The sequence below is a fragment of the Equus przewalskii genome, chromosome 2 (genome assembly GCF_037783145.1).
Source record: "Equus przewalskii isolate Varuska chromosome 2, EquPr2, whole genome shotgun sequence".
Lineage (NCBI taxonomy): Eukaryota > Metazoa > Chordata > Mammalia > Perissodactyla > Equidae > Equus > Equus przewalskii.
This window is the reverse complement of record NC_091832.1, coordinates 112,705,538-112,719,532: the sequence shown is the minus strand read 5'-3', so window position 1 is coordinate 112,719,532 and position 13,995 is coordinate 112,705,538. Positions and strand designations below refer to the sequence as shown.

At 38.4% G+C, this 13,995-nt stretch overlaps 1 protein-coding gene across 50 annotated transcripts in view; it reads right to left on the bottom strand.

Annotated features, from left to right (window-relative positions):
- CAMK2D (calcium/calmodulin dependent protein kinase II delta) overlaps positions 1-13,995 on the bottom strand; it is a 292,744-nt gene that overhangs the window by 61,384 nt on the left and 217,365 nt on the right. For all 50 annotated transcript variants that reach the window (XM_070609259.1, XM_070609305.1, XM_070609281.1 and 47 more), the window contains exons 7-8: positions 11,314-11,416; positions 4,205-4,288 (exon numbers count right to left, since the gene is read on the bottom strand). In XM_070609259.1, coding sequence (XP_070465360.1) covers positions 4,205-4,288; positions 11,314-11,416 — 187 coding nt within the window. The remainder of the gene's footprint in view (positions 1-4,204; positions 4,289-11,313; positions 11,417-13,995) is intronic.

Here is a 13,995-nt window from a genome sequence, read left to right as displayed (position 1 = left end):
TGTTTGATGCTGACTTATCCCAGCTGAAATATGAAAAAGCTAAGGCCCAGAAATCACACAATTGAACCTAAATTGACCATACAAGAAAGGAAGAAATATATTTCATAATATTCCAAAGGGTTGTCAAAAGTTACAGCACATTCTGTGACAGCCACTGATTTATTATCACTCATAACTGTTCTGAGTGACATCTTATTCAGGTAGAGAAATAGTAGGACAAGGTGTAGGTGTGTGTGCATGCATGTGTGTGTGCGAGAGTCCATGTGTGTGTGTTGGCTATGTTTATAGGCTTACATTTATCATTTTTTTAAGCCAAGATGTAGAAGAAACTTCCGTTAAAAATCAGTGATTCAGTGACATCTATAAAGAACATTTGCTCATCCCATTAGGGAATTATGGAAACAGCTATATATGCAGGAAAGCCATCAAAATCAATTTACTGTTGTTAATGGCAGAACACAGGGCTATGTTTTTGCTTCATTAATGTCCATTATTTACCTTCCAGTAATGGACTAGTTGCTTTCAAAGACAGGGTACAGGTCACACGATATTCTGTGTGCTAAGTATCTGAAATTTCCTGTGTACGGATAATTGCATATTTTAATAAAAACAATATACAGACTTCTTTTAGCCATTATACTAATGCTGCACTTCACTCTGCTGTGTCAATTGCCGAAAAGACAAAGAATCTGCCATAGTGAGTGCTCAGAGCTTAATTTACAGAGAAGATCAGCTGCCATTCTGCTAAGTGGCTTGTTCTGTGTGTCTTTTGTCATCTGGGTAGTGTCATTTCTTACCACACTGCACAATGTCTAGCCTTTAAAAGAAGTTGTTATTCAACTGGCAAGAGCTAGTGCTGATGGATGGTTGAAAAAGCGTCTCTGAAAACGTGCCATAACCTAAGGCAATTGAACCATGTATACATTACTTTGGTGGTTATTACAGAGGGAGAAGGGGGGCATCATCTTATAAAAAAGTGAATTTAATGTAACTTTCATGTCATCTGAGTGAGGGTCAACTATAGTCAAGAGTAAAACAATACAAACCGATACCAGTGACCCAGAAATGTAACAAAAGGCAGAAGGACGTATTACGATGTTCCTGGCAGAGGCTAGTGGGGCTCATTTCCCCAAATATGTAAGATTAGAATATCTAAGCCATTTCCACAGTTAGCTGTGGGATCCCAAGTGCAATTCTAGGCATGAAATTAAAAGATGCCACAGTTTCTAAAGACAATGGGAGCTGACAGCAAACAGGCGCCCTAAATGGGGCCTGGCTGGGCACACAGGGATTTGGCTGCTTGTAGCAAAGTGTGTGAAGAAAGCAGAGGTAAGGATAGAACTGAGCAAAACAAAAGGTGGCCCTACCCATGGCGAAGTCGAGGTGGAAAACTGTGAGGTGTCCTATGGCTCTAAGTTTCCAGAGGCATTCATGAGATCTGTGTGTGCACACGTATTTGTGTGTATCCATGTAGTATCTATCTAGCCACATGTCTAATTTTTACTTACAGTTTTTAGGAACTCAGACAAAAATTTGGGAAACAACTCTTTGCCTATCTTTTTTCCTCTTCCAGCCAAGAAAGTTAGAGCTTCTATCCTAGAAGTTACCTCACAGTTGTAAGATGTGATTCTTACAAGACATGCCATTATTTAAAAAGGTTAGCTATACAAACGATATTACAGAAACGTACTCAAACAGAAAACCCAAAAACCAAATGCACTCAAATTTACCAAAGGAATATTAAAATTGAGCACAGTGTGTTTGATGAGTCGAAGACAGTGATTCTAAACTCTGATGCTATGTCAACATCATCATATTAAAAATGCAGCTGCCTGTACTCAGCTCAGAGCCACCGAAGCAGAGGGCCCATGTAAGGGCTGGATATTTCTCTCTGTAGAAGTTTCGTCACTGATTCTGCTCCACAGCCACAAAAGAATCCCTAAGACCAAATATCATTTTTTTGGGTTTCTTTTTAAAGGATTTGATATTCTTCAACCCCACTAAAATCGATACATTGTAAAAAAAATGTTTTTAATGCAACAACTAAATAAATGATTTATTTACATTATTTGAATGAATGAAATACGATTCAGAATTGGGCAATTGGTCCACAGTAACATCTTTTGCAGAATGAAAGGCATGTAAGCAAAGAATTTAAAAGTGAACAAAGAAAGCAGAGACAGAATACTTGGTATTCAGGTAATCAGATGAAGGCATCATAATCAGCTGATGCTGGTAACAACAATGCTGAGTCATCTATTAATATGTTAAGCCTATTTCTTAAAAGGCTACATATTAGTTATCTAAAAACTTCATTTATAAAGAAACACTTTCCAATAATAATAGTAATAATACTAACACTTATTGTACTAAAAGGTCTTCTTGTCAGCCCTGGGAGTCAAGTACTATCACTATCTCTGTTTTCTAAGAGGAAGCTGAGACACCAAGACCACGTGATTTGTGCCAGGTCATACAGTACGAGGACTGAAGAGCCCAGTGAGCAGAAGGGAGGGAGGAGAGAGAAGAGGAAAAAATAGGAAGGAAATGAGGAAAACAAAGGAGGGATAAAGAACAAGGGAAGTAGGGGGAGGATGGAGATGACATTTGATGAAGGCGGCAAAGCAAGACCATGTGGCGCCCTTACAGTGAGCCCTCCTTTTCCTGGGTCCTCACCAGTCTACACCACTTATCCTTCTACTGTTCAGGGTCCAAGGGCAGCACTCTAGTGACAGCCCCCTGGACTCTATCCTCCATAAAACCCATCTGTGTCTACCTGCCTCCCCAGGCCCTCTTTGCTGCTTCTTAAATTTATCAGCAGAAACAGATCTGTGACGGGAGCTATTTACAGCAGGGGAAGTATCTGAGTTATCAGCCATGAACATTTAGGTCTGAACAAGGACATTTTGAGACAATGCTCTAACCCAAGTGTATTTGAGAGTTTATGCTTAAAAGAGTCTCTGGTAGCAGGAGGAAGCCAGAGCTTGTGGCACACCTAAGACTTACCCTTTAATCAACAATTCCAACCTTTTATAATAACAGCTGTTTGCATTTAAATTGCTTTACAAACTATAAAAATGACTTCATTTAAAGTGTACCTTATTTGACTCTCATAAAATTTTATAAGGGTAATATATTCCTATTTTACAGGTAAAGAAACCAACTCAGAAATATTAAAGAGACAGGGTTAGCAGGTGCCAACCGAAGACTTGAACCCCGGTGCTGTGAATCCACACACAGTGCGCCTCTCGTGACTGCCTGCCTAGGCCGGAAGTAACTCTTAAAGCCCAAGATGCATCCAGTTTAAGATCAAACACCAAATTGCTGTTGCTAACGAGATACAGCTGACAAGAAACACAGTGTGAAATAATTCATCACTACAAAGTAGTGGTAATGAATTTATTTATTTTTTTAAATAAAACCAAATACGAAAGTTATTTTCAGAATCAAATACAATTTTTTATCAACTCCTTCCAGGTTTACTGACAAACACCAAAGGCAATGAAATCTGTGGCCCACTAAAGCCAAACTATTTATAGACTGGTAGAAATACTAGAGGACCAGTTTGTGTCAATAACCCTAGTAGAAAACATTCAGAGGATCCTGCAGTATTCCTTTTATTTCAGTGTTTCACTTATCTGAAGTGTATGTTAACACATAGAAATTCTGTTATAAAAACTGTGGTGGAAATCCTCCCCATTATATATCTTTCAGTCTGCACAGGATACTTACTTGACTGGATTTTGTTGCTAAAGGCCTAAATCAGAGTTCAGTCCTCATAGGACAATTTCATTCTTTTCCACGAACCACTCTTTCCCTCTTATTCCCTGCTGAGCATCGTGTGCAAACATAATGTCTATTGTAAGGGCTGCTCGGATGAGGTGAGAGGATAGCAGCATAAACACATGATCACCACTGGCAATGCTCTATGTCCCTAATCTCAGGGCGCTTCCCGAGACCGGGAGCATGAGCATCACCTGGGAACTTGTTAAAGATGCAGAAGCTCCCACCCCAGACCTACTGAGTCAGAAACAGCAATCTGTGCTTTAACTAGTCCTCCATGTAACCTTGTTGTTGGCTAAAGGGTGAGAACTACCACTCCCAAGTTGATCACTTGAGAGCATAAACTTCAAACTTAAAAGATACCATTTTTATTTATTACAATACTAGTGTACTACAAAATCTGTACGAAAATGTGATTCCTTACCGCATGCCCACATATCCACTGGCTTTCCATAAGGATCTTTACGTAAAACTTCTGGAGAAAGATATCCAGGTGTGCCAGCAAAACCTAGGGAAAACAGATGTTAATGAGTCAGAGTTGATTTGACTAAAGCGGTATGAAATGGGAAACTAAGGAAAAAGACATTTTTGGAACTTTCTATCTGATGATATGTTTGTCAAAGTAAAACAAGGCTCTCTGAGTGCTAAAATAACGTAGATTAGTATCAACAGTAATCTGTCCTGCTTTGTAGCCTATTAGGAAAAAAGACATCTTTTCTCCAGATATGAAGGCCAATCTATTGTGCTCCACAGTCAGTGTGTATACTTAAGGCCACTTGGTTACCAGTTCTTATTCTCACTCACTTATGTGGGAGTTAAACTAAAGCTGTGAAGGGGATCAGATTGTGCCACCCCAAAACACACCACTGTGGCATATGGGTTATTTTGAGCAAAAGGCAACTAAGAAACAGCAGACAGAGGAACAGCTCTTTAATCTTCTCCTTTCTACCTAAAAGTAGGGCATCCATTTCTTGAGAGAAAGGCAGCCTCCCTATACCAGGAAGAGGAGAACATGCTTATCACCAGAAATGGGGAGTTGATCCCAAGATGAATCTATACAAACAAACCAACCTTACTAAATAACCCTGCTCTTCCATCAGTTTCCCCCACATATTTCCTAGTTACTTTCCCACAATTTAACGCCAGCCCAATCCCCTTCTTCCTTTGTCTTGTCGTAGCTCCACAATTTATCACTCTGTTAAAATGGGATATAAGCCTCCGGGTCTAGTCTTTCTATAGGTCTTCACTTCTTTTCTAGGAACACCTCCGTGTGCATGTGAAAACTAAAATGTTAACATCAAACAAAACTTATATGCTTTTCTCCTGTTAATCTGTCTTTTGTCAGTTCAACTTGCAGGCCCCAGGCACAGACCTAAGAGCAAGGAGGAAAAGTCTCTCCTCCCCTACACCTGAAAAGAAATAAGGAGAAAATGGAGGATAGGGTTAGAACCTTGCAAAAAACGATAGTTATCATGATATGTACACAACTTTACTATGAGAAGCATTTACTTATAAAATAGAAGAACCCAAAACATAGATCCTAAGGACAAATTTAAATCAAATTTTCAGTAAATATTTTTGTAAGTGAGGTAGTCTATGGGAGTTGGGGAATGGGGCTGAGAGTAACTAGAACTCACTAGGATAAGAAATAAGCCCAAAATATATCAAAGAGCTTGCTGTGTACTAATAAATAATCAGTGTGTACTTATAAGTGGAAACTAAAGAGAAGACTCAGGAATATTCAGATGAATCGCTATTGAACAAGTATCAACTAGACTTTGAACTTGAGAGAGAGAGATGGTAAGAGAAACTGGACGGTAAAAGAAAGCTTCCTACTATATAAATCACTGCAGAGTCTAGTAAGGTACACTTAAAAAGCAATCAATTTATAGCTAGAATCTAGAGTAAAATATTTCTGCTTATTTCTGAAAATAATAGTTTTCAAGTAAAAATACTTAAAAAAAAATACCAAAAATAACTATTCTCATTTGGAAGTTTTCTTTAAAGGCACACATAAAAATTGGAAAAATTTCTTTAAAAGGACAATTAATCTGGAATTCCTCTGACCACAAATCACTGATGAAGCACATTATATATTTACTGGGGCACCAAGTGCCCAAGAAAGGAGCTCCCCCCATCTTCATGACAACTTTATATTTATTAAACACAAACAATCTGCTAAGAGGCATAAAAACAAGCGTACATATGGTAGCATGGTTACTTCTCTGAACAAAATTACATTAGAAAATGAGGGAAAGGATTTTGGATTTCACCTGCTTCCCCTTCTCTCCTTTCATTACTTCTCCTTTCCCTTGTTTTGGAGGAAGGTGGGGAGGACAATGAGACGGGACTCCAAGCAAAGACCTGTATGTTGTACTAGCTTTCTGTGGCCCATAGTGGATCCACATCTACCAAAAACTTTACTGGGGGGAAACGTTTGCTTGGTAATATTAAATAATTACTGAGTAACAATGGTGGTTCCACTGCCTAAAGTCTGAGGATTACCTGAAGGAGCCATGTGGAGTCAGCTAATTCCAAGGCAGGGATAGGCACAATAGCTTTAAAGAGCTTCCCGGTGCTCCTGGTATGCCATACCTGCCTGCTCCCACTCATTCCAACCACCCCTTCCAGCTCCTCTCAAGTTGAGACACAGACAAGGGGAATTCAATGAGAAATCCATGCCAAAGTCAAAATTAAAGACCAAGGTCCTAGCGGGCACTTTAAGATCCTTTATCATCTGGTTCCCCTTCATTCACTCAAGATAATTTCTTTCTGCTTCTGAGCACTTTACTAATTAATCTCTTTAGGATCTCTTGAAAATGGACTTCTCACTCTCATCTTTAATGTTACTTTTTCTGTTCCTTGAACCTTCAATTTTTTTAATCTTTTCTCTAACAGGGTGGCTCTAAATTATTTTCATCTTAGAGATCTCCTTAGCTAACTACAGTTCTGTTCTCAGTGGTCCCTTCTTGGAATTTCAACCACCCTTTTACATACAATTTGTATCCTTCTATCTAGAATTAGTAAACTTTAATGTATGTCTTAAATAACGTCGCAGAATACATGGCCTAGAGCAGAAAATGTTAATGATATTTCATGTAGGTAGAAAAGATAGGGAAGTAAGTCACTATGTAAGAAAAGAAAAGATAATTTTAAATGTAAAGTATTACAAACCTCTTCCGGAGACCAAAATACTAAGAGAACCACATCACATTCATTCTTACGGAGTACAGCTCTCACTGGAGCAGAGGGGTCCTCACTCCTAAGATACTGAAGCATACATCTAAATGCACGAACGTGAAGAAACTGTGTACTGTACTATGTGTTCTCACGAACACAAACACTGAGGGTAAAACAGATACGGCCTTCTTGAGCAGGGGATCAAATTCACCATACATCATGATAAACTAGAACAGGGAAATTAATGAGAGCCTGCCTTCTTTAGAGAGAGCATATGTTTCTCACTCTGAAAAACCAAAAGGAGTATCAGAACAGATCAACAAAGAGAAAACAGAATTACTTACTGTTGGAAATGTATCCATTGCAATATACTGCCATTAAAAAAACCCTTAATATTTTTTTAAAAAAGAGACATAATAGCAACAAAGCAAAATAATTCTTCTATCAAGCAAAATTGTGATAGTTATCCTTTTTTTCTATCAGCAACAAAAAACTAGAAATGTGTTGCAAATAGCATTTCTAGTCCCACAGGAGAAACAAGCCATATTTGGATACTTCTGTTTGGTAAATTTCCTAGCCATTTAACAAGTGTAGTGACATGGGGTGTTCCTTCAAGCATTCGGGGTTAGTATTCAAATAGATCAGGGCTATGAAGACAGAAGAAGTGAACATGGGAAAAACAAACATTTGGACTTGAAAATGAGAATTAAAATCAAACACAATAAACAGCTTCAATAACGCCTTGTACAGTTTTATTTTTCTTATTTGTAATAGACCTCATATTTACTAAAATAAAGTTATGCAAAATCCTGAATGTCTGGCAGTACACATAATGAAGAAAGAGTTCTGCTCTTTTCTTATGAAGATAAAAAGGCTACCCTGCACCACTGACATTACATTTTAAAAGATGAAATTAACAAGTCAAATACATGAGACCATGATGGCAGATAATAATAAATAAATATCACAAGTCATTCATACTAAAACACACCTTTACTCCTGAAACCTAATATCTGGCAGGACCGCCACAAGAAACGCACTTCACCACATGCCCCCTTTTTCCTCAGTTAGGTTACCATGAGGATTCACTTGGACTTGAGCAGAATAAGCTAAACAAAAAACAAACTAAAAAATAAGCTAAAGAAAAAAAATGAAACTGTGCATTCTCTTAAGCTTAGAAACTACGTTTTTCTACACTTTTGAAATGCTGAATTTTCTTAGAATTTAAAGTGCACCTCTTAAAAGTCATTATTGTAATAGGTACCTTAGCAAGAACTGTGTTGTTGATAACACTGTACTGAAGAAGAAATGGGAATTTTACTCCCTGTCATCGCTTCTCTGGGACCAGCTTGCTTTCAGAAATGCATTATCACAATTCGAAAATTTGTGTGCTTTTTTTTGGATGCTGTTGCTTCCACTAACCCAATACTCAGTCTTCCACTCACTGGTTCACTTGACAGCTTTCACAGTGTACACAAGGAACTGTGACCTCGTGTTTCATACTGAGATGGTTCTGAAGACTGACTGGACAGCTTCCACAGCCCAGGCAGGGCCCCGTGGACGACTTCATTTAGTCTCATAACAACCCTGCAAAGGAGTGCTTCCTATCTCCACTCACAAACACTATGCTGACCTCACTGAGTGAAAGGGACTTCCCAATGTCACATGGCTGTTAAGAGTCAGAGCCAGGACAGGAGCTTGGGTATTCTAACTCAAAAAGTAGAATTCTTTCCACCACACACAGTCCTGCCCCTCAAACAGCTTGTGATCTAGCAGAGGAGATAAAACACAGAGCTCAAAACAGAGAAATTTTAAGGAGCTTGCCTCCAACACTTGGGAGAATCAAGCTAAGTTACCCAGATGCTAATTTTGAGCCTCAGCTCAGATAATAAAGCTTCTGATGATTGCTGATACCCAAACATCATCTCGGACTCAGCTCTGGCAATTATACTCCTGAGCCGAAGTCCCTATTTTGATGTCCCATCTCATATCCTACGACTTATGAAGTGGGGTCCTGCCTTGCTCTGGACAGGACTAGAGTCCTGTCTTTGATCTCAACCTTTGGCGCTTTGATTTCCTCTGGGCAGATTCCCTTAGAGTTCAGAGTCCCTGTCTGCTCTGCACGTTATCGGGAACCCGCCTGCTCGCACACATCCCTTAGTTCAAGCTGCCTTCATGCATAATTTTAACTACTGCATTAGTCTAACCAGTTCATTGCCTTCAGGGTAACTATCCTTAAGCCATCCTCCACATTGCTACCAAAATCATCATTATGTAACATAAACCTAATTATGTTCCTCTCTACTTAAAATTTTTCACCAGATCCCTGAAACTTCTAAGATAAAAGCCAAAGCCTTCAAAAGGACATAAAATCCTTTCCTACCTTATTAACTACCACTCATCCCAGGATACTTTATACTTTAGCTACACCAAACTTCTTGTTATTCTTGCAATGGGAAAACAGTTTCATGCCTCTGAGAGTTTGCATATGCTGACTCCTCTGTCCCGAATGCCTTTATCTCCTTGCAGGCCAGGGAGCCAACTGTCATTCACTCATTAGGGAGGCAGAGGCATTACTCCCATCACTGAAGCTTTCTTCTCTGTGCTCCTGATCCCCCGACGCAGGCCTCTGTTAAGACGCTCCCACACTGCATGGGAAGGAGTTGATAATACGGAGCTGTCAGCATCTCAAGGGGCAAGACTTCCTATTTAATGATTGTACCTCCAGCAATTTCCTCCGCCCATCTCTGTGAGAGCCCTGCTACCTCCTGCTGGACCCCAACTCCTGTTACTGTATATTCTTTACCTGTGTCAACCATATTCTTACGCGGGATACAAAGATGTCCTTGAATCTCAAATTTACAGAACTAGGTCCTACCTTCTTAGTTTGCAGTGAAGAGAAACAAACTTATTCCTGCGTCAAAATAGGACAAACCAAATGCCAAGTCTGGAGGTATTAAACTCATCTGGCGGGTAAGGAGACTTTAAAAGGTGGCACCCAACTTAGGAGGGACTGCAGACAGGGATAACAGCCACGTCCTACTGGAACAGGACAGGCAGCAGAAAATGAGGTCCTAAATGAGGCTGCTGGCAAAGGAGACAGGGCAAGGCTGCTGTGCCATCCACCACTAAGCAGCTGGGGCGGGTCAGAGACATGTGGGTCCCGGGAGCTCTGTGTACATCTGAGCAGATGTGTATGCTTAGGGACACAGAGTAGTGTTCACATATAAAACAAAAGAAGGAGTGTCTGCGTTCTCTTTCCGTTTGTTGTTGTTGTTCAGAGGAAAAGCAATTAGAAGAGATTGAGTTATAATTAAATTATAATTTAAAAAAATTATCTAACCGTGATACATTGAAAGTCAGAAAAGAGGTAAGACAAAGGCTTTGGGAGAGGTTATATTTTAGGACATTTCACGAAAAATGGGTTAATACTGGGAAACGGCAGGAAGAGAGGCCTAAGAAAATCAGTGGGTAAAATTATTTAACAGGCTAAATATTGAAATAATCCATAAGCCTTGTTAGAAATACTCTTAATTCAAATTTACTTAGAGTTTATTTCTTCTTTAATTGTAAAGAAATTTCAAAATTATCAAAATTTTAGAGAGGAAATTGGCAGTTTGAAGAAACAGAAGATAAGATGAAACACACACATATATACATACAGTCACGCGTCGCTTAACAACGAGGATACATTCTGAGAAATGTTATCAGGTGATTTTGTCATTAGGCAAACATCATAGAATGTACTTACGCCCTAGATGGTATAGCCTACTACACACCTAGGCTAAACGGTACTACTCTTATGGGAGCACTGTCGTACATGCGGTCCATCATTGACCAAAACATCATTATGTGGTGCATGACTGTAGATGTGTATGTACAGTTATACATAGCATATTGTAATATACTTTATAATATTTCTTAAATTTATAATGTGTTAATCACAAAATATGTGAAATATTCTGTACTTCCTGAGTATCTACTATTTACATAGCAGTCTTTGACATCAAGTGAAGCTGTATGTGAACAATCAATTTTTTCTTAAATAAAAAGTACGCTTTGAATATTGCAACCCTCCTATTAATTCTTAGTACAGGATCCACTGTCTCACGCATCCTTTAAGAAAAAAAGTCTATGTGTTATTGCTCCCCTATTGATATTTTCTCTTAAAATATTTCTAGATTATATGCCCTTTAATGGCAGTAAAATCAAGTGCTTATAAAGGTCCAATATCTTAAAATGAGTCAAATTGGTAACAGCATGAACATTTCCATTTTATTTTGGTTAGAAAGTGGGATACGCCTGGAGCCAGAAGAATGAGAGCAGTAGAAAGGAGAGAGAGGCCCTACTCACCAAACCACGCCTGTTGGTCGCCTTGAACTTCTATGGCTAAGCCAAAGTCGGCCAGTTTCACAGCTGCTCCCTTGGATTTGCTAGCTAAAAGCAAATTCTCAGGCTTTATTTAGAAAGAAAAAAAAGAGACTGAAGTGAGAACCTATTTTAAGTGACTATTCAAAGCTAACAACACTTTATAAGATTGGGGGAAAAAAAAAGTCATGCACTGTTCTCTCTCCTGGAGACTGTCATTCCTAAATCCCAGGGAAAACATGGTTAGAAAATGATTAAAAATGATCATGTGTGCAGGTTTCAGACAAATGCATAAATGTACTAGAAAGTTACTGGACAGAAGAGAGAAAACACTTGGGGAGAGATCACATGAATGGAAGCACCTGTCTTGACCTGCTCACATGTTTCCAAGGGCCACCTGAGTTCCAGACTTGGCCATGGACATTGACTTAGAAGCTTAACAGAGCATAGACATTTTCAGCAGAAGGAAACTTGGCAAAAAGATAACAAGAGTTGGACCAATCTGCAGACATTTGGCAAATGAAATGGTGCAAATTAAATCCTAGCTGACTTCAAGAGTTTGGACCCAAATGTAGTGATTTTGATTCTTCAATGTTTCCAAACAATTTCTGTACAAATTTTGGAGTCTTATTCTGAATTACGTATTAAAATTGCTGTCTTTAAGAATCTGTTTATTCTTAAAGGCAGAAAGACTGTACTACTATTTGCCAAATGTTATAGTTAGCTTTTTTTTTATTTATAAGCCAGTTTTTTAAAACATAATTTACATGTCTTCAAAGTGTGATTCAAAGCATTACTTATATATTTATTTTCACATCTTGGAATACTATAAGAAAGATACATTTTTATTTTCTTGGGTATTTATCATCACTCAAGGACTGATAACTCAGTCTTGGAATAAGGCTGTGTCTATACCACCGTTTCCCAACCAGAGCTTTGAGACACATTGGCACTTTGAAAACAAGCACCATGGCAAAGTCTTGAATTTCCCCGGACCACCTGTGTAGATTCTAAGACATGAAAGAAGAAGATGGTCAGGAAAAGGAGGCTGCTTAACACACACAGAGAAGTCTCTTCACCCCCAAATATCTGGATGAACACATGGCAGGGTTGGTGTATATACATGAGAGAGTGGTTCAACATCTTTTTACCCTGGGACAAGGCCAGCAAATTTAGAGGTGTGTCTCAGACTGAAAAAAGTTGGGAAATAATGGACTCCACAAGTGCCAAAACAACTACCTGAAAATTTTAAAAACTCAGTCAATCAAATTGGTTTTGGTTATATACCGACAAACAATGAATTTCATATTTTTTCATGAAATTTGCTACTTTTTTTTCTTTCTGAATCAGTTGAGTCTGTTGGTTGTTTTGACCTTGTATAAACACAGCCTAAACCAATATTTCATTGATTAATTAAGCCAGCCATGCAGATTAGCAAAGACTCATAACCAGAACTTGGAAGAAATTAGGTTAAGTCTACAGGAAATAAGAGTGTAGGCAAGTAAGTTTTCATCAAATACCAGACTTCTTCAGGCTATTGCTGCTCACTGCCATCAGATTCGTCACTATTAGGACAATTGGTAATTGTAAGGAAAGCTTTGTAATGTTTTAGGGCTGATAGGGTTTCGAATGACCTCAGCACTAAATACATGATAATTTAATTTGGATTTGGGCTGAAGATGTCTCAAGAATATGAAAGATTTCCATGCTGAAATAACTTTTAGTAAAACCTAACATTCGAAATTACTTGGAGCTGTAATTTGTCTAGCAATATACTACAGTATCTAACCATGTTACATTATTATTTGACCTTCTATTTTCAGAACTAAAATTTCAGGTCTACTACATTCATGCATTTTCTAATATAATCAAGAAGTAATTTTCAGCTATTAGTTTATGGAATAAATAACTTGGAAAAACTACATCAAACTGTAAGCAACAGTTTATTTCTTTGTAACCTTCATTTTCGAAAGCACTGAGACGTCAGAGATCTCTGCTAATACACATCTGTCCTGATTTGTCAACCACAGACTCATTCAAGAAAAGAGTTCCAATCACTTTGGAAATCACAATCACTTTAAGTCTTTTTAAATCAAGTGGTATTGAAGGTTTGTTGAGCAAATACCAGTGTCATCAGCGAACAAACAAAAAATTTAATGTGCTTTTATTCTTATCACTAAATTGAAAAGCTTCTGGGCAGTGCTGTGTGCATTTTGCCCTAAAACCCCAAGTATCTGCCAATTCAGAAGAAATGGAATGCCTTAGAGCTTAATCATGCATGGCCTCTGAATGAGTAGGGCAAATATTCACACCTAGAAATGATCTAGAAGACTTCTCTGGGGGGCCTTGTGAGTCATCCAGGAAAATAAAAAGTCCGTGTGGACCAGTGTTTCACCTTTTACCCATGAAGACTGTTCAGCTGCAGTTATGTTCAGGAAAAGGCAGGGCTATTCCAAGGTTACTGTATAAATATAAAAGTTAATAGCACTGAAATGGTTTCATGCTTATGTATATCTTTTAGGCAAGCCTAAAATACAGAATTATGGAATGCAAACAGAAAAATTAGGATGATTATTGACTTTACTAAAGGTTCATTCACTTTATAAAATTTCATCACGAGATTGCTTCTAATGGTCAGCTTCAATGAAGTATTAAAAATATCACATA